Source organism: Colossoma macropomum, unplaced genomic scaffold, assembly GCF_904425465.1.
Source record: "Colossoma macropomum unplaced genomic scaffold, Colossoma_macropomum, whole genome shotgun sequence".
NCBI lineage: Eukaryota > Metazoa > Chordata > Actinopteri > Characiformes > Serrasalmidae > Colossoma > Colossoma macropomum.
Window position 1 is genome coordinate 55,163,258 of NW_023494792.1, and position 22,650 is coordinate 55,185,907.

The 22,650-nt window shown below is 40.3% G+C and overlaps 1 protein-coding gene across 1 annotated transcript in view; it reads left to right on the forward strand.

The window, feature by feature from the left end:
* Positions 1-2,059: 2,059 nt before the first annotated feature.
* LOC118811239 (scavenger receptor cysteine-rich type 1 protein M130-like) overlaps positions 2,060-22,650 on the forward strand; it is a 29,622-nt gene continuing 9,031 nt past the window's right edge. The window contains exons 1-12 of the mRNA XM_036575397.1: positions 2,060-2,117; positions 4,925-5,233; positions 6,820-7,131; positions 7,236-7,550; positions 7,702-8,025; positions 8,287-8,616; positions 14,264-14,569; positions 14,746-14,826; positions 14,989-15,303; positions 15,694-15,852; positions 15,976-16,071; positions 17,426-17,488. Of these exons, the coding sequence (XP_036431290.1) occupies positions 2,060-2,117; positions 4,925-5,233; positions 6,820-7,131; positions 7,236-7,550; positions 7,702-8,025; positions 8,287-8,616; positions 14,264-14,569; positions 14,746-14,826; positions 14,989-15,303; positions 15,694-15,852; positions 15,976-16,071; positions 17,426-17,488 (2,668 nt within the window). The remainder of the gene's footprint in view (positions 2,118-4,924; positions 5,234-6,819; positions 7,132-7,235; positions 7,551-7,701; positions 8,026-8,286; positions 8,617-14,263; positions 14,570-14,745; positions 14,827-14,988; positions 15,304-15,693; positions 15,853-15,975; positions 16,072-17,425; positions 17,489-22,650) is intronic.

Here is a 22,650-nt window from a genome sequence, read left to right on the forward strand (position 1 = left end):
CTTTATTCCTATATTCCTGCAGAACAGGAGGCAGCAGTTTCAGGACCGCAATTCCAGGACCAAATGTTTTTGCGACACTTCCCCCTGGCTGTAAATTTCTTTGGAAAGGCACATTTCGGATCGAACCACTCCGAATGATTCTGTTCACATCTAAACCTCTCAATGATTAAGTAATTTTGTAAAATAGGTGGAGTTTCCCTTTAAATTTTCTTCGTATTTTGTTCTGTCGTATTCTTGTTTATCTGTATTTTGACTTAAAACATGTGTTAGAAGTTTATCAGTGTGCGTGTGTACGCATGTGTGTGTGAGGGAATGTGTGTGTGTGTTTGTTTGAGTGAGTGAATAACTGAATAAGTGATAACAAAGAAAGTTTCATTCAAGTACTCATACGCAGCCAAACAGTTAGTAGATAAGTCAATAAGCAAGTAAGTGAACGAGTGAGCAAGAAAGTGAGCCAATAAGGGAGCAAGAGTGCAAATGAGTGAGTGGGTGAGTGAGTGAGCGGATTTGTGAGTGAGTGAGTATGTTGACATGATGGCTAATTATTGAGTGGATGTGTAAGCAAGTGAGTGACTGAATGAGTAAGTGAGCAAATAAGCAAATGCGTGAATGACTGATTGGGTCAGTAAGTCAGTGAGGTAGTGAGTTAAAATCATGTCTTGAGTATTATTTTCTCAGTGTATTAATATTGAGAGTAAATCAGTTAAATGAGAGTTTAGTGTATATTAGATGAAATGTACAGTTAGAGTAGATCTACATGTAGTGTAGTGTGTTAATTCTGCTGATAAGCATCTATTAGGCAGCTGAAGATAAACTGTGTGATTCCTGTAAAACTTCCATTTTTGGACATACAGAAAAACCACACAGCTGCAGGTGTGTGTGTGTGGGTGGGGGTTTGGGGGATGACACTGTGAGTGTGTGCACACGTGTGTGTGTTTGTGTGTTTGTGTTAATGTTTGTGTGTGTCTGAGAGAGTAGGTTATTAATGTGTGTGTGTGTATGTGTGTGTGTATGAGAGAGTGTGTGTGTGTGTGTAGGTGATTGGAGTGTGAGTGTAAGTAGTGTGTGTGTGTTTGAGAGTGACAAGAGGTATTTATGTGTGTGTAGGTTATTATTGTGCGTGTATGTGTTTGTGTGTGTGAGTGAGTAGGTTATTTATATGTATGTATGTGTGTGTGTGTGTGTGTGTGTGTGTGTGAGTAGGTTATTTATGTGTGTGTGTGTGTGTGTGTGTGTGTGAGAGAGAGAATGAGAGTGAGTAGATTATCAATGTGTTTGTGAGTAGGTTATCAGTGTTTGTGTGTGTGTGTGTGTGTGTGTGTGAGTGAGTAGGTTATTTATATGTGTGTGTGTGTGTGTGTGTGTGTGTGTGTGTGTGTGTGTGTGTTTAAAAGAGAGAGAGCGAGAGAGTGAGTAGGTTACCAGTGTTTGTGTGTGTGTGTTTGTGTATGTGTGTGTGCAGTGTGTGTGTGTGTGTGTGTGTGTGTGTGTGTGTATGTGTGTGTGTATGTGTGTGTGTGTGAGTAGGTTATCAGTGTGTGGGTGTGTGTGTGTGTGTGTGTGTGTGCATAGTGTGTGTGTGTGTGAGTAGGTTTTAGTGTGTGTTTGTGTGTGTGTGACAGAGAGAGATGGTTATCAGTGTGTGGATCAGCTCTCTGCAGGTGCAGCATTAATGCTGTATTACACTGGAGTGTTTCCTCTCTCTGAAGTCAGTCTCCTGTATGTTGGTGTGTTTCTCACCACACTGCTGCGAAAGTCTCTCCTCACACACACACCTCTAGAGACGGAGGTGGAGTTCTGTTCATCAGTGCTGACGCTCTTTTGATAAATATGGAGAAAGAAAAAAATGCCTCCTCTGATTTGTCACTGAAAATGTTTGATGATTTCCTCTTCTCTTTCTAATAAGGTCATAGTGAGTGTGATTGGCAGCTGTGGGGAGCTCTCTATCTCTCTCTCTCTCTCTCTCTCTCTCTCTCAGTTTCTTCAGTCTCTCTGGGGGAGTGGAGGTGAAGCTTGTTCTGCTGCTGAGTTGAACGGACTGTGTGCAGGTCAGAGGGAGATGGACAACTGTGTGGCTCTCATTCTTCTTTCCTCTGCAATCACCCTCATCACAGCTGGTTAGTACTTACAATTACAAAATTAAACAATTAAACAATGTTAAACTGTGTGGAGAAAACATAACAGAAAATTGAAAAATAGTGAACAAGAAAGTACTAAAATTTAAGCTCTTGCCTGTAAAACTAGTTCATATAATTTAACACTCTTTGGGTTTGGGAATGTATGTGTGCATATGCCTTGCTATCTTCGTGAGGACTACATGTCCTCACAATAATAGGACAACATGACATTTTTGTCCTTACTTAAGCACAGGTTGCTTTCACCACAAATGATATTTTTTTCCAATCCTCTTTTCAGATGCCGAGGCTAAGGATAGGATAGGTGTATGTGTAGGATTATTTGGCTACAGTAATACACAAATAGAAACCTAAGGAAGTCCTTACAAGGAAGAGAAGATTGAACTAGTTTTATTCAACTTAAAAAAAACTACATTGATTGAAAGAATCGTTCATTCAAAGTATTTATTTAGGTTGAATAAAACTAGTTCAATTGCTTGTTACCACATGAAGTAATTTTTTTAGATAGATCTGATGAGCCACTTTTTACAGTTGTTGTGACATCTAAACATCTAACATCTAAAAGCTATACTGTAAAATGTGGAACAGGGCAGAAGTTGATTTAAAGTGCTTTTGAGGGTTTATGTAAAATATTGCTTTTGTTCATCTAAACCAAAAATGCACTTTGCAATATTTCTTTCAAAGTATTCATTTTAGTTGAATGCAACCAGTTAAATTGCTTATTTCTGAATGAAGTATTTATTTATTTATTTATTTATTTATTTAATAATTAACTAATTTTTACTCTCCCTAGAAGTAGGTGCTCAGCAAAGATCACTGTAAAGGCACAAAATAGAATGCTCAATGAAGCAACAAATAACCACATCTAAGGACTTGATAGACTTGGAACTAGTTAATCTCTGTTAATGAGTTGACTATATGAGAAAAATTGGCAGAACACCACAGAAGAATCTGCTGCAGAAAAAATAAATAAATAAAAAAATAAATAAATAAATATGTAAATGGGTTGTGGATCATTCTCAGCACTGCAGTAACACTGATGTGGTGGTGGTGTGTTAGTGTGTGTTGCGCTGGTCTGAGTGAGAATAGTCCACCAACCAAAAATATCCAGCCAACAGTGTCCTGTGGGCAGCGTCCTGTGACCACTGATGAAGGACTAGAGGATGACCAACACAAACTGTGCAGCAGCAGATGAGCTATCGTCTCTGACTTTACATCTACAAGGTGGACTGACAAGGTAGGAGTGTCTAATAGAGTGGACAGTGAATGTTTAAAAACTCCAGCAGCACTGCTGTGGCTGTGTCTGATCCACTCATACCAGCACAACACACACTAACACACCACCAGCATGTCAGTGTTACTGCTACAATGATCCACCACCCAAATTGTACCTGCTCTGTGAGGGTCCATGGGAGTCATGACCACTGAAGAACAGGGTAAAAGGGGGGCTAACAAAGTATGCAGAGAAACAGATGGACTACAGTCTGTAATTGTACAACTACAAAGTGCACCTATATAGTAAGTGGAGCTGAAACAAGGAGGTGGTCATAATGTTATGCCTAATTGGTGCAGGTCAGTTTAGCACCCTGACTCTTTTAATATGGAACAATGCTGTTGTAATACATGCAGAATGAGGTTTCACACTGTTTTGCTGAAATTCTGAAAAGCAAGTCCTTCCCTGAAAAAGACGCTGTCTGTATGGCAGCATATGTTGCCAGAACATGTGTATATCATTCAGCATTAATTCTGCCTTCACAGATGTGCACATCACCCATGCCAGGTGCACTAATGCACCCCTATACAATCATGAATACTGGCTTTTGAACTGTGCATTGATAACAACTTGAGTGGTCTATAGCCCAGAGGACACAGTGTCCATGATTTCCAAAAAACTTTCAAATTTTGATTCGTTGGACCACAGGACACTTTTCCACTTCCCCTCAGTCCATTTTAAATGAGTTCAGGCCCAGAGAAGGTGGCAGTGTTTTTGGATCCTGTTTATGTACAGTTTCTTCTTTGCGTTTTAGAATTTTAACTCAACGCATTTCTGGATGCAGCACTGTCTGTTTTCACAGACAGTGTTTTTCAGAAATGTTTCTGAGCCCATGCAGTGATTTCCACTACATAATTATATCTGTTTTTAATGCAGTGCCTCTGAGGACCCAAAGATCATGGCCAGCAAATACTGGTTTTCAACCTGGTCCCTTTCATACAGAGATTTCTCCAGATTCTCTGAATCTTTTAATGATATTATGTACTGTAGATGATGAAAAGCAAAAAATATTTGCTGTTTTATTTTGAGAAATGTTATTCTTGACTTGTTGCACTATTTGACCATGCAGTCTTTCAAAGAGTGGTGAACTCCACCCTATATTTACTTCTGAAAGACCTCTCTGGGATGCTCTTTTTATATGCACTCATGTTACTAACCAGACTTTTGTTGCCCCCATCCCAACTTTTTTGAAACATATTGTTGGCATCAAATTCAAAATGGGCAAATATTTTTCAATAAACAATAACATTTCTCAGTTTCAACATATTTTATTTTTTTACTATTTTCAATGAAATGTAGGATTTAAATGATTTGTATATAATTGCATTTTGTTGTCAATCTGCTATTTGGAGTCTCAGTTGCTTCTGAAGTGTACCAAATAAAGAAGCACAAATCCTGGCTGATCTGAGTTGAACCCTGAATTCATGAACTCATCGTCAGCTGCAATGATGATGATAAGGCTGCATGGGATCATGATGCCTTACTCTTACTGTCTTACTCTCTCTCTCTTATACAGACAATGTGAGGTTGGTGGATGGTGGCAATCGCTGTGCTGGGAGAGTGGAGGTTCATTACAATGAAGAGTGGGGAACAGTGTGTCATGATTACTGGGATATGACTGCAGCTGCAGTGGTATGTAGAGAGCTGCGCTGTGGAGAGGCTGTAGATGTACTGAGTAAAGCTCACTTTGGACCTGGATCAGGACCAATCTGGATGGATGATGTGTACTGTAGCGGATCAGAGTCTACACTGAAGAACTGTGTGTCAGCAGGATGGGGAAAACATAACTGTGATCATTCTAAGGATGCTGGAGTCATTTGTGCAGGTAATCTTTACTATAATGCCTTCACATAAATACATTAATACACTGTACACTAGTTAATATATTTTGTGCAGTACAGCTTTGTTTGCCAATTAACACTATTTTTACAGTCATTAACATTTTAAGTAATTTGAAAGGAAGGAATTAGAAAGTAATTAGAAAGGATGTTTATCCTAAAATACTCATTAAGAAATCAAATATTTATGAACATATTGTTGTCAATCATAAACATGTGTGATAATTCTCTCCTGATGATATATTAGGAGTCAAGCTGGTTGGTGGTTCACGCTGCTCTGGGAGAGTAGAGGTGCTTCATGGAGAGACCTGGTCCACAGTGTGTGATGCTGACTTTGACCAGCAGGATGCAGAGGTTGTGTGTCGAGAGCTGGGCTGCGGGCTTCCTGTGGAGGTGCTGGGAGCAGCTGCTTTTGGCAGGGGGGAGGGTCAGGTGTGGTCAGAGGAGCTTAAGTGTAACGGCAAAGAATCTCAGATTTCCCTCTGTCCAACATCACCTTCACTCAAACAAAACTGCTCTCATGACAGTGACGTGGGTCTGGTATGTGCTGGTAAGAACACATTTGTATTATCAACATCATATTTCTGTGAATAATTCACTGTAACAAAATAATTTGCACTAAAGTACAACATGTAACTGTCTGCTTTGCATTGTAAGAATTCTCAAACTATACAGACCCAACAGGTAAAGCTTTATTGTAAGTAAACAGGTAAAACTAGATTACAGTTTTTGATTAGGTGCTAATGCAATAATGCTTGTTGCACAGACAGTCACATACAGTTCTCCAAGCACCATTGTAACCCTTTATTTGCCCAGGACCCTTGTGTGGAGCCCAGTGTGCACCTGAAATTCTCTCTCTCTCTCTCTCTCTCTCTCTCTCTCTCTCTCTCTCTCTCTCTCTCTCTCTCTCTTTCGCTCGCTCTTCTGTACAGACAGTGTGAGGTTGGTGAATGGTGGCAGTCGCTGTGCTGGGAGAGTGGAGGTTCTTCATAGAGGAGAGTGGGGAACTGTGTGTGGTCGTGGCTGGGATATGACCGCTGCTGCAGTGGTGTGTAGAGAGCTGGGCTGTGGAGAGGCTGTAGAAGCACCACAATATGGTCCCTTTGGACCTGGATCAGGACCAATCTGGATGGATTATTTGCACTGTAGTGGATCAGAGTCCACACTGAAACACTGTAGTTCACTAGGGATGGGGTAAACATGAATGTAGGCATTATGATGATCCTGGCGTCATCTGCTCTGGTAAGCTAACAAGGATGACAATCTGTTTATATCATCATCATTACCATCATGATCATCATCATCACATAAGCTTTATTTTCATAAAGATTTTAGGTCTAATTATCTTTAATTATCTTAAATACCAGTGGCACTTAAATGCAGATAGGTGAGAGAAACTGTGGGAAAATGTAGGAAAAATATTAATAGTAACCCTCAAGTAGCCTGATTCTGAATGAATGAGTTAATTCTATACAAACCTAGCTAGTTTGCAGGTGAAAAGCGATGCACTAACAGTCCTATTAATGCTGTTCAGAATATACAATACCAATTGATGTAATTTAAATACACACAGGTCGCATGTCCAGACTTACTGATGGTCCTCATCGCTGCTCTGGGAGAGTGGAGGTCCTTTATGGAGAGACCTGGGCCTCAGTGTGTGATGCTGACTTTGACCAGCAGGATGCAGAGGTTGTGTGTCGAGAGCTGGGCTGTGGGCTTCCTGTGGAGGTGCTGGGAGGAGCTGCCTTTGGCAGAGGGGAGGGTCAGGTGTGGTCAGTGGAGCTTCAGTGTAAAGGCAACGAATCTCAGATTTATTTCTGTCGAAAAACATCTTCATTCAAACGTAGCTGCTCCCACGAGAGTGATGTAGGGCTCATGTGTGCTGGTAAATTATTAAACTTTCATTAAAGCATTACACTGCTTGTCCCATTATATGGGCAGTGAGTTGCTCTTATTCATGTTCTTTCCTCTAATGTGATGTTGATTCAGGTCACACTGAAGCTCGGCTGATAAATGGCTATGACCCCTGTTCTGGTCGAGTGGAGCTCCAGTACCTCAGTGAGTGGGGCACAGTGTGTGATGTAAGCTGGGATATAAGAGCAGCCAGTGTCCTCTGTGGTCAGCTGGAGTGTGGGAGTGCTGTGGCTATGTTGGGGTCAGACTGGTTTGGAGAGGGGAGTGGCCAGATCTGGGCTGATGTGTTTGATTGTCAGGGGAACGAAACACACCTGTCAAAATGTCCCATTTCATCATGGAGTCGAACTGCATGCTCTCATAAACAGGACATTGGAGTCATCTGCAGTGGTGAGCTCTCAGAATTGTGTACTGCATTTTAGAGAATTAAAACCATGTTAGAAAGTTGCTGTGTATGTCTATGGCAGCATCAATCAAAAAGAAAATGGTAAATAAAATTTAAAACCTTTAAAAATTAGATAATTGATTATTTAATCCCCAGTTTCCTCTTTGGCGTTTCATGAGGGGCGAGTGCGGTTGTCTGGAGGGATGGAGTGTGAGGGGGAGGTGGAGGTGTACTTCATGCAGGACTGGAGGAGAGTTCTGCTGGACTCCTGGAGTGAGACTGAGGCCTCTGTGGTCTGCAGACAACTGGGCTGTGGCTCTGTGTTCAGCTTCTCCAGCTCCTCTCCATCCAGTCCTGATCAGAGTCGCGTGTGTATGACAGGTTTCAATTGTTCTGGGAGTGAAGCTCATCTGGGGAACTGCAGCAGCGAACAAGCAGTCAACTGCAGCTCTAGAGAACAGCTCTCAATCACCTGCTCTGGTAATAGTAACACTCTTTAAATATTTTCAGAAATGAGCAATAGTTACACTACTTATTTAGTCCAGTTGCAAATATTCGATAGCTGTGCAACGTTCATGTCGTGGTAATGAGACAAATGGGTGGGTAATGTAAAGAATAAATGATTAAACATGTACATAATGTAAAATGACTTACTGTCTTATCCTGGTCTTGGTTCTCAGTTTGACTGTGATGGTGTGTGTGTGTGTGTGTGTGTGTGTGTGTGTGTGTGTGTGTGTGTAGGTAAGTTTAATCCAGCTCACAGCTCCATCAGGCTGGTTGGTTCTGGGGGAGACTGTGCAGGAAGGCTGGAGGTTTTCCACAGCGGCTCATGGGGGACAGTGTGTGATGACTTGTGGGATATTGAGGATGCGCAGGTGGTCTGTAGACAGCTGCAGTGTGGAGTGGCCCTCAGTGCTCTGGTACCAGCCCGGTTTGGACCTGGAACCGGACCCATATGGCTGAATGAGGTGGAGTGTGAGGGGAACGAGACGTCCCTGTGGAACTGCAGACACCATTTGTCTGGAGAGGATGAATGTGAACACAAGGAGGATGTAGGAGTCGTGTGTTCAGGTAAAGTGAGCTATTTGCTGCTGTTCTTGAAATTTTCAGCTTGTTGTACCTAATAATGCTTCAAGGTTTTAAGTAAGGATTGATAGTTATGTTAATGCTTATAGGTAATGTTTGGATATTTCTGGAAATTAAGTATTATAATACTTGCAGTTTGGGAAGAGAACCACATCTGTAGCTGATCCTCTCTCCTATCTACAGTAACAGTTTACAATAATTTTTCGGTAACAGTTTACATTAAGGGTCGCTAATCAATCATTAAATATATAATAATCAACTATTAGTTTCCCATTAATTACTTATTAGTTAACTCTTCATTAAGCATTAGCTATTACTTAGTAATTGATTAAGCACTTAGCAATTAGTAATTAAGTACACTGTTAGTTGATAAGTTAGTTTGTCGTTAGTTTGTGGCTTACTTACTCATTATCTGTGTGCTAATTGCTGCTTATTACTTTGTTAATTAACTAATAAGTATTTTTCTTCATATAAAGAAGTAACGTGATAACTTGCTAGCACTTATGTGTTAATCCCGCTAATTATCTGTTAATTAACTTTCCATCACTTCCATATATTCAGTTGCTTCACTTTTCTTACTTTGGTTCATTAAAGATGCTTATGGTCACATCTGACCGTAAGATGAGCGCACACAAATTCATGGACGGTTTTGTTATTCGTCACATTCATCTTGGCATATCTGTACTCATATCTGGTAGGAGTGCATGTAAATTTGGGCATAAATGCTGGACATGTGGCTAATTAACCAAAACTATTATCAACATAATCTGTAATTGTAAAAATAAGAACAACAATAGAAAATTTCAATAATACTAATTTGTGTGCATGACAGTCCAGTACAAAAGTGGATGTACTTACTTTACATGCACATTGATATAAACAAGTGCTGCAACTATTTCATGTTCCATTTAAAGACAAATTACACTGTGCTTTTGTTGTCATACACTGCAATAATACAGCGTTTATTTTAGGAAATTAATTACACTAAACAATCACTCTACTATGTTAACAGCACTGAGAGTATTTAGTTTTATTTCACATTTTATTTTTTTCCAGTTGTTTTCATTTTAATACTATTAAGTTTGGTCAGCTGGGAGGAGTGCACTCACTGCTGGACATCAAACTCCACCCATGAGCACGGCCATTAGCTTTCATGCCAAACACTGCCGTTTTATTGGCTGGCTACTGAAACATCTACATGAATTAGGGTGTGCTTCATGTAAATGATATGTAAATGAGGTGCTGGTAGGCTGGTTTCATGCACTGAAGCTGATTTATCATTTATGCTCAAATCTCCACTTGTTTCCACATCATACAAAATTGTTATGAATCAGATGCAGAGCAGTTCATACCTTATAAAAGGCAAGAAAAAGGTGTTCTTTTTTACGCGACTTTGATGATTAATGGGCCCTTTTCACAAGATTCGTGATTACTTCCGGTTTAAGCATTAGCAGGGTAAAACTCACTTCCTCTCCATATAGCTACTGCAGACGCGATGTCAAAATGTTTACTAGTGAACTGTAATGATCAAACACTGAGCTACAACAGCTGTATTTTAGTTTTCCTGCACGGTTGTGACAGTGAGAGTAAGAAGTGGACGGAAGCTCTGATTTAACTGTAAACAGAGCTGAGACGCTGTATGTTGTTTTTACTGCAGTTCAGCTGCTTCACATCAAACCGTCTCTGAGTCTTTGTACAACATGCCAGCGATTTCGGTAATATTCTGTTATCAAAAGAATGAAGAACTTTTATATGTAGCATGAATGTTATAGACTTTGTTTATATTAAGCTAGCTATACTGGCTAGAAGCTACTGCTAACCAAACTAGCCCGGCTAACATGAAGCAGCTTTTTCAGATGTTTTTTTTTCAGCTAGGAGTCGCGTTTTTGACTGAGCAGTGAAAGGTGGATGTTTTCTGAAGTGCTGCTTCAAAATTTGCCATGAAACTATAAGAATAATGCTGTTTGGCAGATCGCCAACATAGCCAGCGTTAGATCTAACTTAGCTTTAAAGTTTGATGCTCATACGTAGCTGGTGTTCCTCAAACTGCTAATGGTAGGCTAGCTAATTAGCGACTGTAGCCTGCTAGCCTACCGTAAGCTAATACAGTTTAAACAATGTCTATTAAATAGACTTTACATGTAAAAGTTTTTGTTTGTGTTTATGTCAGAAGTCACTGCCATCATGTAGCTAAATGTGTCACAGAACCTGCTCCACGTTAGCCGGCTGGTGTCAGCAGCTGATGAAAGCTAACTAGCTTCCTTATTTTGGGAATACAGCTACAGTTAGAAATGGCTTCTAGCGTTGCTAGCTAGCTGCAGCTAAACAACGTCTACCAAATTCATACTACACAGAAGAACTTTAATTTCTTTTGAAAACAAAAATATTACAGAAATCGCTGGCATGTTGTTCAACTACAGAGACACTGCTTGATGTGAGCAGCTGCAGCAGCAGTAAGCAGGGCTGCATAACATACACAGCATTTTAGCTGTGTTTACAGTTAAATCAGTGCTTCCATTCACTTCCTTTTGTCATGATAGTGCACAAAAACTAACATATGTCTGTTGTAGCTCAGTATTTGAGCATTATAGTTCACTGCTAATGCTTAATCCGGACGTAATCGCGACTCTTTGTGAAAAAGGCCCATGGCCATTAGATCTTTACATTTTGAGTGTTAATGGCCGTGCTCATGGGTGGAGTTTGATGTCCAGCAGTGAGTGCACTCCTCCCCTGCTGACCAAACTTAATAGTATTAAAATGAAAACAACTGGAAAAAATATAATGCGAAATAAAACAAAATGCTCAGTGTTGTTAACATAGTAGAGTGTTTGTTTAGTGTAATTAATTCCCTAAAATAAACGCTGTATTATTGCAGTGTATGACCGAAGCTGTGTTTGTGAGTCAGTAGTATGAAACAAAAGCACAGTGTAATGTGTCATTAAATGGAACATGAAATAGTTTCAGCACTTGTTTATATCAATGTGCATGTAAAGTAAGTACATCCACTTTTGTACTGGACTGTCATGCACACAAATTAGTATTATTGAAATTTTCTATTGTTGTTCTTATTTTTGCAATTACAGATTATGTTGATAATAGTTTTGGTTAATTAGCCACATATCCAGCATTTATGCCCAAATTTACATGCACTCCTACCAGATATGAGTACAGATATGCCAAGATGAATGTGATGAATAACAAAACCGTCCATGAATTTGTGTGCGCTCATCTTACGGTCAGATGTGACCATAAGCATCTTTAATGAACCAAAGTAAGAAAAGTGAAGCAACTGAATATATGGAGGTGATGGAAAGTTAATTAACAGATAATTAGCGGGATTAACACATAAGTGCTAGTAAGTTATCACGTTACTTCTTTATATGAAGAAAAATACTTATTAGTTAAATAACAATGTAATAAGCAGTAATTAGCACACAGATAATGAGTAAGTAAGCCACAAACTAATGACAAACTAACTTATGACCTAACAGTGTACTTAGTTACTAATTGCTAAGTGCTTAATCAATTACTAAGTAATAGCTAATGCTTAATGAAGAGTTAACTAATAACTAAATAATAGGAAGCTAATAGTTGATTATTATATATTTAATGATTGATCAGCGACCCTTAATGTAAAGTGTTACCAATTTTTCTAGTTAATAGGTAAATAATCAGGAACTAAGCAGGGATGAATAAGTAATGGTGTATTAACACTTAAGTAACTAATATTAACTACTAAGGAGTACTAGTTAATTACTAGGTAGACAATAGTGAACTAATAATTAGGGTTAACTACAGATTATCTGCTCATCGAGAATTTCTTAGTAACAGAATAATTACTTATTAATTACTGATCAATTCAAGATTAATTGCACAATAGCAGTCTTACAAGGTTCCTGGTGAACTACTAACTGATGTAGTGTATTCCAACACTTCTAAAAGTACTGAAATACGCTACACAGCGTGCAGTCTTTACAATATAAAGAATTGAATCCTCCATTATTATTCACAGAAACAGATTTTTTTTAGAGAAAGAGGAGGCATCACACCACACTGTTCAGAAGAAACAATAGTTGCACACATGCTCCTGCAGAAAAAAAAGTAGTGTTTTCTACAGTTTAAAGATGAGATGTAAGCAGACTGGTCGAATGACTACTGTAGTATTTTAGTAGTTGTCTCATTTGTAGGCTGGTATGCAAAATTGTTCATGCTGCCAAATATAAAGATGTGCATTTGCCTTTCAAGGTTGCTGATCAAAACAAGCACATGAGGGACACCAGTCAGTACAGTGTGGTGTGATGCCCCCAGCCTGCTCTGAGGATACCTGCTCTGTGAATTATAATGGAGAATTCTTTATATTGTAAAGACTGCACATTGTGTAGTGCACTTCAGTACTTTTAGAAGTGTTGGAATACACTACATTAATTAGTAGTTCAGCAAGAACCTTGAAAGACTGTTGAGCAATTAATCTTGAATTGATCTGTAATTAATGTGTAATTATTCACAACAATAGTTACTAAGTAATTAGTAATGAGACTCAGTAGATATTGTTTAGTTAATAGTGAACTACCCTAGTCATTACTTCACTAATTAACTTGCATTCCTTGGAAGTTAGTAGTAGTTACTTAAGTGTTAATGCAGCACTACTCATTCATCCCTTCTTACTTCCTGCTTAGTTGCCTATTAACTACGAACCTGTATTGTAAAGTGTTACTCTACCTACTCCTAGAGCTGGTGCATGCATTTTTGCTGCTCTAGGCGAGTTACAATTTTGCACCCCCTGTAAGTTACAAGTATCACAACCAATAAGCAACAACACACACAACACAATATCCTCCCATACACACTAATTAAATATTGTAGCAATAGTATGTTCACACTTTGAACAAGTAGGCTATAAAACCGACAATAAATGGCTAGTTGGAGTCCTGCACTTCACACACTTTACAAAATGCATACTGTTCATTAGCTTTGAGTTCTGTGAGGTGTTAGTACAGGATTGAAGTGTCTACAGGCCACATACCAGTGCACAAAGCACTGACTAGTTACTGGCTGTTCAGCACCCTAATGGCCTGGAGAAAGAAGCTGTCTTGGAACCAGCTGGTTTGGGACTTTGGGTGGATGAAGTCTCTTGTGATCCTCCTTGAATTAATCAAACAGAGGTCAGTGTATAACTTGATGAGGGAGGAAAGCTCAACCTTGGTGATATGATGGGCTGTCTTCAGTTTTGTGGTTGAGAGCAGTGCAGTCCCCTTACCTAGGAGGTGATGCAGCACTTTAGAATGCTCTCAAAAGTGCAGGTGTAAAATGACCTTATATTAAAGAGATTTATGCTGAACCACCCTCAGCCTTCTTAGGTAGAAGAGGAGCTGTTATGCCTTCTTCATCACACGTCCATGTGATGTCCTTCATGATGTGTGCACATTCTAGAAACCTAGAAACCAAGAAACCTGAAGTTGCTAATGCTCACTACAGTGTCCCCATCGATAATTATTAGAATGTGCACCCGCTCCTGCTTCCTGAAATCAAATATTAGTCCACTAAATAATAAAACATCTAAATAATGTTATTTATAAACAGTGTATGTATACTTAAAATTGAATGTTAAACTTAGTCAGCTTTCTCTCACCAGAGTTTAAAGAGTTCAGACTCACTGAGGGCTGTGAGGGGAATCTGGAAGCGTTCTACAATGGAACCTGGGGAAATGTGTGTTTAAATGGGATGGATGAAGAAACAATGAGTTTGATCTGTCAAGAGCTGAACTGTGGAAGATCTGGCCGTGAGACGGCTACCAAAGCAAGAGTGGAATCAGCTCCTAACTGGCTGGATGATCTGAAATGTCGGAAACATGACTCCACTCTGTGGCATTGTCCATCTTCACCCTGGAGAGAGAACAACTGTGATAATAGCAATGAGGTGGCTCACATTACCTGCTCAGGTAAGCAGCATGTAGTGATTCTGAATGTTGGCATTAATATAATATGTAATATGATGAATGTGAAATGAAAGTGGCTGAAATAGCTACAAAACATAATTCTCTGGAAAGTCAAATTTACTAAATAAGTTTTATGTGTAAAAGCTCAAGGTTAATAAATTATCTTACCATTTTCTCAGAAAATGAAAATCGTAATGTGTTACGAAGTCATCTGAAATGCTCCTCATCTCTCCATCAGGCCCATCAGAAACAATGCTCAAGTAAGCAAAATAGGGTTATTGTTTCAAATAGGTATTATTGGTTCAACCAATATATATTCTATTTGCACTAAAAACTCACATTGTGGTACACAGCTGTTTTATCATATAGTTTTTAATTAGCTTAGGAGCAATATCTCCTCATATGTGATATGTGTGGTGTAGATCACCTGCCTCTTAGATTGATGAGAGGAAATGGAAGCTGCTCTGGGAGGCTGGAGGTGTTTCATAACTCTAAGTGGGGCTCCGTCTGTGATGATCTTTGGGACATCAGGGATGCTCAGGTGGTCTGCAGGCAGCTGGGCTGTGGGCCGGCGCTGAGTGCTGATGGGAGTGCTGTCTTTGGTGCTGGTGAAGGGCCTATCTGGCTGAACAGAGTGAAGTGTAGAGGGAATGAGATTCACCTGTGGGACTGTCCTCATTCCCTGAAGAACGACACTGACTGCTCCCACAGTCAGGATGCTGGAGTCACCTGTGCAGGTCAGAGGAGTCTGCTGGACTTTGGGGTTTCTAAATCCAATTAAAATTCTTTTGGTCCATTGTTAATACTTTATAAAGTGACTTTAGTCAATTTTGTTAATGTTGGCCAATTTGATTTTTTTTCATAGTCAGTGATTATAGCAAGGAATACCGTATAACACCAAAAACTTTTTTGATAATTTTGTGCTTAATGTGTTTTGGTTTCACTGACTGTTTTGTTTTTGTATATACAGACCTTGTGCCTTCTACTACTACTACACCTCAAACAACAGCCAATACTTCACCCACCACCGGTACTTTTCAGTCTCTTAGGTCATTTTCCTAAATGTTCAGAAATGTTTTTCAATATTTTATACAATTTCTATTCTTTTTTTTTTTTTTTTTTTGCAGTTGATCGGCAAGTGAAGAGAACAGCCACTCCTCCACAAACTCTTCCAACTACTGTCTTGTCCATCTATCCAGTGTCTCTCCTGGTTCTGGGAGTGCTGCTCTTCCTGGTCTTAGTGCTTCTGGTTGTGCTGTTTTACCAGAACAGAGTGTTCAGGAGAGGTAGAGAGATTCAGAGATCATCTACAATCCACTTTCTGTACATTCTCTAAACATCATTAGTCCTTCAGTCTGTCATCAGTCTTCTCTTCTACTGAGCTGACTCCATTTTTTTCTTCCTCACAGTGCTCTCTAAGAGGAGGCGTAAGAGTCTGACTGAAGCAGTCTATGAGGAGATCGACCGCAGATACATCACTAAAAGAAATGACCTGACTCGCAGGGGTGAGTGATACATGGATTTATATTGTATTGAATTAGTTGAGGTAATAGTGGCGTGGTGGTGGAGTGGGTAGTGCTGTCACCTCACAGCAAAAAGGGCCTGGGTCTGACTCCCCGGCCGGGCGACCAGACTTTTCTGGGTGGACTATGTATGTTCTCCCCATGTCTGCGTGGGTTTCCTCCCACAGCCCAGTGGCATGCAGCCATGTGATTTGGAGATGTTAAATTACCCCTAGGTGTGAGTGAATATGTCTGTGTGTCTGCACTGTGATGGACTGGTGACCAGCCTTCCACCCAATGACTGCTGGGAATAGGCTTCTGCGACCCAGGAGGATAAGCAACATAGACTCTGTGTGTGTATTTGATGTAGCATAACATGCAATGCAATGCATGCTGGCTTGCCTAGAGATCAAAGCAATGTTTTCAAATTAACTATGATTTAAAATGTAAAAAGTTAATCCAAAATTTTGAATAATTTCTTCAGTATAGCATTCTCTGTGTACTACTAATAAGAGCAAATCAGTTATATGAGAGTTTAGTGTATATTAGATGAAACGTGCAGAGTAGATCTACATGTAGTGTAGTGTGTTCATTCTGCTGATAAGCATCTATTAGGCAGCTGAAGTTAAACTGTGTAATTGCTGTAAAACTGACAAACCACACAGCTGCAGGTGAGACGAGAGAATGAATGTGTATGGTTTAAAGGGAGAATTTGCATGTGTGTGTGTGGGAGACAGACAGACAGACAGACAGAGAGAGAGAGAGAGAGAGAGAGATAGAGAGAGAGTAAATGGAGCGTATGTGTGTGTATGTGTGTCTGTGTGTGTCTTTGACCAAGAGAGAGATCAAGGAAGTGAAAGACTAAGGGACTAAGTGAATGTGTTGTTGAGTGAGTGACCTAGTCACCAAGTGAGTTTGATCAAGGGACCAAGAGAGTGAGTGAATGACTGACTGACCTGCTGAGTTGATCACCAAGTGAATAAATGAGTAAGTGACTAAGTGAACAAGCGTGTGAGTGACCGATTGAGTGACAAATTGACCAAATGAATGACTGAGTCATTGACTGAGTGTGTGAGTGAGTGACTGATTGAGTGACAAAGTGTCTGAGTGAGTGACCAATTGAGTGACCAAATGACTGTGTGAGTGATCAAGTAAGTGACAGAGTGAGTGAGAGTTCATTTCCAAGTGAGGTGAGTGAAAGAGTGTTGAGTGCTGTGTATGAGAGCACTCTCTACTGTCTGCACTGATGTTATTTCCTGTAATCCACCCAGTTCACAATAATCCACAGCACTCAGAGGATTGTAGGTGGTTCTGCATTCTGAACGTGATTCATAACTGTTCTGCTCTCCTCTAACAGGAAGTATCCTCTCTGAAGAACAGCATTCAGGATATGAGAATGTGGATGAGGAGCTTCTCTCAGGTAAGAGGACCAGAGAGTGTTAAACTCCATTAAATTCACAAATATTAAAATCACCATTTATTAGTTACAGGCTTGATTATAAATATTATAAGCCGAGTTTATTTTATCTTTTATCTATTATTTAGAACACATCCATCCATCCATCCATCATCTAAACCGCTTATCCTTCTGGGTCGCGGTGGGGTGCTGGAGCCTATCCCAGCTGTCATTGGGCGGAAGGCAGGATTATTTAGAACACATTTAGGTCTAAAGTAAATCCTATATTTGAAGCATGGCATGGAGGATGGAGGTGTGTAATTAGTTACATTCACTCAATTACACGTACTCAAGTCATTTTTTTGAGTATTTTCAAACATTAGTGCAAAGTCATAGATAGGGACCTTCTATTTGATTCAATTTTTCAAAGTGACATTTCATAAAATCTCCTACACCAGTGGTTTACTTTTTACTGGCCCCCTCTTGCTCCTTTATGTAAACACACACAGACACAGACACATACAAACACACACACACGCACATAAATATATATATTGAAAATTTGAACCCTTTAGAATTGTCTATATTTCTGCATAAATTTGACCTAAAACTTCATAACAAGCCTCCAGCTCATTCCGGGGGACCCCAAGCTGCTCCCTGGCCAACTTGGAGATACAATCCCTCCAGCAGGTCCTAGGACGACCCCGGGATCTCATCCCAGTAGGCTGTGCCTGGTAAACCCCCTTGGGAGGAGTAGCAGCGCTACTCCGAGCTCTTCCCAGATGGCTGAGCTCCTCGCCCTATCAAACAGAGTGTAGCCCGCCACCCTGCGAAGAAAGCTCATTCCCACTGCTTGTATTCGCAATCTCATTTTTTCGGTCATTACCCACAGCTCATGACCATAGGTGAGTGTCATGATGTAGACTGACCAGTAAACAGAGCGCTTTGCCTTATGGCTCAGCTCCCTGTTCACCACTACAGTCCGGTACAGTGACTGCAATGCTGCTGCCGCTTGTCCCAGCCTGCAGCCAATCTCATGATCCCTGTTCACATCACTCATGAACAAGACCCTGAGACACTTAAACTCCTCCACCTGGGGAAGGTCCTTTCCCCTTACCTGGAGTGGGCATGCCATCCTTTTCCAGGCGAGGATCATGGACTCAGACTTGGAGGTGCTGATCTGCATACCAACGGCTTCACACTCAGCTGCAAAATACTCCAGTGAGCACTGGAGGCATCCATGCGATCCAGCCAAAAGGACAACATCATCTGCAAATAGCAGAGATGCCACCCTCCGGCCTCCACACATAATGCCCTCCTGACCTCAGCTATCCCTTGACAACCTGTCCCTGAATATTACAAACAGGAGTGGAGACAAGGCACAACCTTGGCGGAGTCCAACACAAATGCTGAATGAGCTTGACTTAATGCCGAGTATACAAACACAATTCTCACTCCAGGAGTACAGCGATTGGATGGCCCAGAGTAGTAGCCCCAGCATCCCATACTCCCAGATGACTTCCCCCAAGATATCTCGGGTAACACAGTCGTAAGCCTTGTCCAAGTCCACGAAACACATGTAGACTGGGCTGGCAAACTCCCATGCCCCTCAACAATCTGAGAGAGGGTGGTCCATTGTTCCACGGCCAGGACAAAATCCGCATTGTTCCTCCTCAATCTGAAGTCTGACTATTGGCTGGAGTCGCCTTTCCAGCACCTTGGCATAAACATTCCCAGGGAGGCTGAACAGTGTGATATCCCGGTAGTTGGCACACACCCTCCGGTCCCCTTTCTTAAAAATAGGGACCATCATCCTGCCAGTCCAACGGTACTGTTCCCGAGGTCCATGCGATATTGCAGAGGCGTGTCAGCCTGACAGCCCAACAACATCCAGAGCCTTTAGCATTTCCGGGTGAATCTCTTCCACCACCGGTGCCTTGCCACTGAGGAGCTTGCCAACTACCTCAGTGACTTCCACTAGGGAAATGGAGCCTGACCCGCTAGAAGCCTCTGGCCCTGACTTCTGTGAGGGAGGCATGTCTCTCGTATTAATGAGTTCCTCAAAGTGCTTCTTCCACTGACTGACAATATTCTCATTTAAAATCAGAGTTTCTCCACCCCTGCCAAATACAGCTTGGGCAAAGCCACCTTGACCACTCCTGAGTCGCCGGATAGTTGTCCAGAAACTCCTTGAAGCCGACCGAAAGTCTTTTTCCATGGCTTCGCCAAACTCCTCCCATGGCCAGATATTACATATTTGTGAGTGGCAAAAGTATGCAAATCTTTAGGATTAGCAGATCATTTGAAGGTGAAAATAAGATTTGGGTGTTTTCAATCAGTGGGATGGCAATCAGGTGTGAGTGACCATCCTGTTTTATTTAAAGAACAGGGATCTGTCACAGTCTGATCTTCACAACACGTTTGTGGAAGTGTATCATGACATGAACAAAGAAGATTTCCGAGGACCACAGAAGAATAGTTGTTGATGCTCATCAGGCTGGAAAAGGTTACAAAATAATCTCTAAAGAGTTTGGACTCCACCAGTCCACCGTCAGACAGATTATGTGCAAAAGGGAGGAAATTTAAGACCATTTTTACACTCCTCAGGAGTGGTCGACCAACAAAGATCACACCAAGAGCAAGGCGTGTAATAGTCCGCGATGTCACAAAAAAACCCAGGATAACTTCTAAGCAACTAAAGGCCTGTCTCATAATGGCTAATGTTAATGTTCATGAGTCCACCATCAAGAGAACACTGATGTGTGTGGCAGGGTTGCAAGGAGAAAGCCACTGCTCTCCAAAAAGAACACTGAAAACACAGAATTCCAGCCTAAAAACCTTATCCAGGTAAAGTTTTTGAATGGAGCAGTTCATGGGAGGAAAATGACCTATGTAAAAGAGTTGAAGCTGTTTTGTATGGAGGAATGGGCTGAAATTTCACAGTGCAGGACTAATCAACAGTTACCAGAAACTTTTAGTTGCAGTTATTGCTACACAAGGGGGGGCAGACCAGATACTCAAAGAAAAGGTTCACATTTTTTTTCTACTCACAGATATGTGATATTGGATCATTGTCCTCAATAAATAAACAAACTAAATAACCAAGTCTATGTGATGATAAGCATACACAATTGAGTCATTACTGTACCTTTGAGGCTATATTTTGCTGTTGTCAGAAGAAAACCTTATATTTTTGACATCTTTCAATTTTTGACATAATTTGAAAATGCCTGTTATCCTTTACATTGTATGTAAATTTTATGGTGAATAGACTAAAAGAAATGACCTAAAATGACTTGGTCTCATTCCATCCTTCTCCTGTAAAGTTAGAGTCTCATTCCATCCTTCTCCTGTAAAGTTACCATTATGGAGGTACCAGGTTTTCTTCCGACAACAGTGATTTACTTACTTAAACATTATCTTTTTTCTGAAGTTGTACAATAGATATTTTTGTTAATGTTTTCATTGAAAATAATAATAAAGTCAAGGAACTGTGATGGAAACTCGGGTGTAAGATCATCCTTGTGAATAACGGCTATTGCATCGGCAGATTCATTTAGCACATCACAATTGATCCACCTTACTTAAGTCCCAAGCAGTGTCCATAATTACCGAGTAAAACTTTGCTTCTTTTATTTAATTCTGAAATGCTCTCGGACCAGAGACTGTGAGCTCAGTTAAGTCTCTGACCAAGCTTTTGCTCCTGAAGCACTCCTTAATTCTGTCTAGTGTGAGGGATGTGGCTCCTGCTCTTATGCTATTTTTTAACCATACCTGTCACTGTGGCAAGTGCAGAAAGGTCTTTTTTAAAACTGAAAATCATGAAAAACTACCTCAGAAGTACAATGTTCCAAGACAGGCTACACCATTGTCTCTAATACAGTCCTTAATGATGAAAGAGAAAAATACCAAACTTTTACGGTACAGTATTCCACACCGGATCTCTCTGCTCGCCCGTGGTGGGCATTTTGTCATGAAAATTTTCGACAAACTTAATACCATTAATTCGTCACTTCAGGGCCCAAATTCTAATTTGCCAACGTTGTCTGACAAAATCGAAGGGTTCGTGAGAAAACTGGAACAATGGAGAGGCTAGATTGAGTGTGGAAATGTGGACAAAGCAGACACACAGAAGGGGGCGCATGTCCAAAAAGGTTGAAAACCCCTGCTCTAGTCAACAGAGAGGAACGCAAGTGAAAGGCACATTTTTAAAATAGTGGGCTCCTAAGCACAATCATCTACACTTGAAACAATGCTATCTTATATCTAGCCAATATTTCTAATATTTCCCATTTTGAGATTGTTGTAAGAATATTATAAGATTGTGTAACTTACTTCTAGACATTCTTACTGGAGTAACTTTATTAATTGAAATTGGGTCACTTTCAATTAATAAAATTACTTTATTAAGTAACTTTAGTAATAGAAATATATTGTTTATTTCTTTTTTATTATTTGTTTTAAGAAATAATGCTTAAAACAAGCAAACGTCTGTCAACATAGTGAGGTGAATTGGTAAAGTAAAGTGAAGGAACTAAGCAGGGCCACTGGAACCACAGGGGCAAGCGGGCATTTGACCCACCACTTTTTAAAGTACTGGGGGACGACCCAGTACTTTCTGACTGAGTTCAGGATGCTTACATAAAAAATAACAACCCCTCTTTCCCTGCATGGAGCACTGTCTGACATGAACAGACAGAGAATAAAATTCAGCTGCAAAATCAATTAGAATCTCCATTTAGCGGCAGAACCAATCAGAATCCCCATTCCAGTTGTAGAACCAATCAGAATCTTAATTTAGCTGCAGAACCAATCAGAACCAATCAGAATCCCCATTTCAGCAGTGTATATATATATATATATATATATATATATATATATATGAGCAATAATAGTAATTCAACCAATGTTACTAATGTACCACAAACATACATCGGTTTGATCAGTTTGATATCATTGATCCCTAAGAAAAGAGGGGGTTCCCCTAGGATCAGGGATCATTCAGCTGAACAATGATAATTCACACGCACACCATGTGTTTACAAATAACTAGCTTGATTATTATTTAGTATAAATGAACAAGATAAATGGAGTTTATTGTCTAATCAACAGGTTGGCATGAGTTATTTAGAGTCCCTGATAAGAATTGAGAGAGATAGCAGGTTGTTAAATGGTGCAAATTTGCT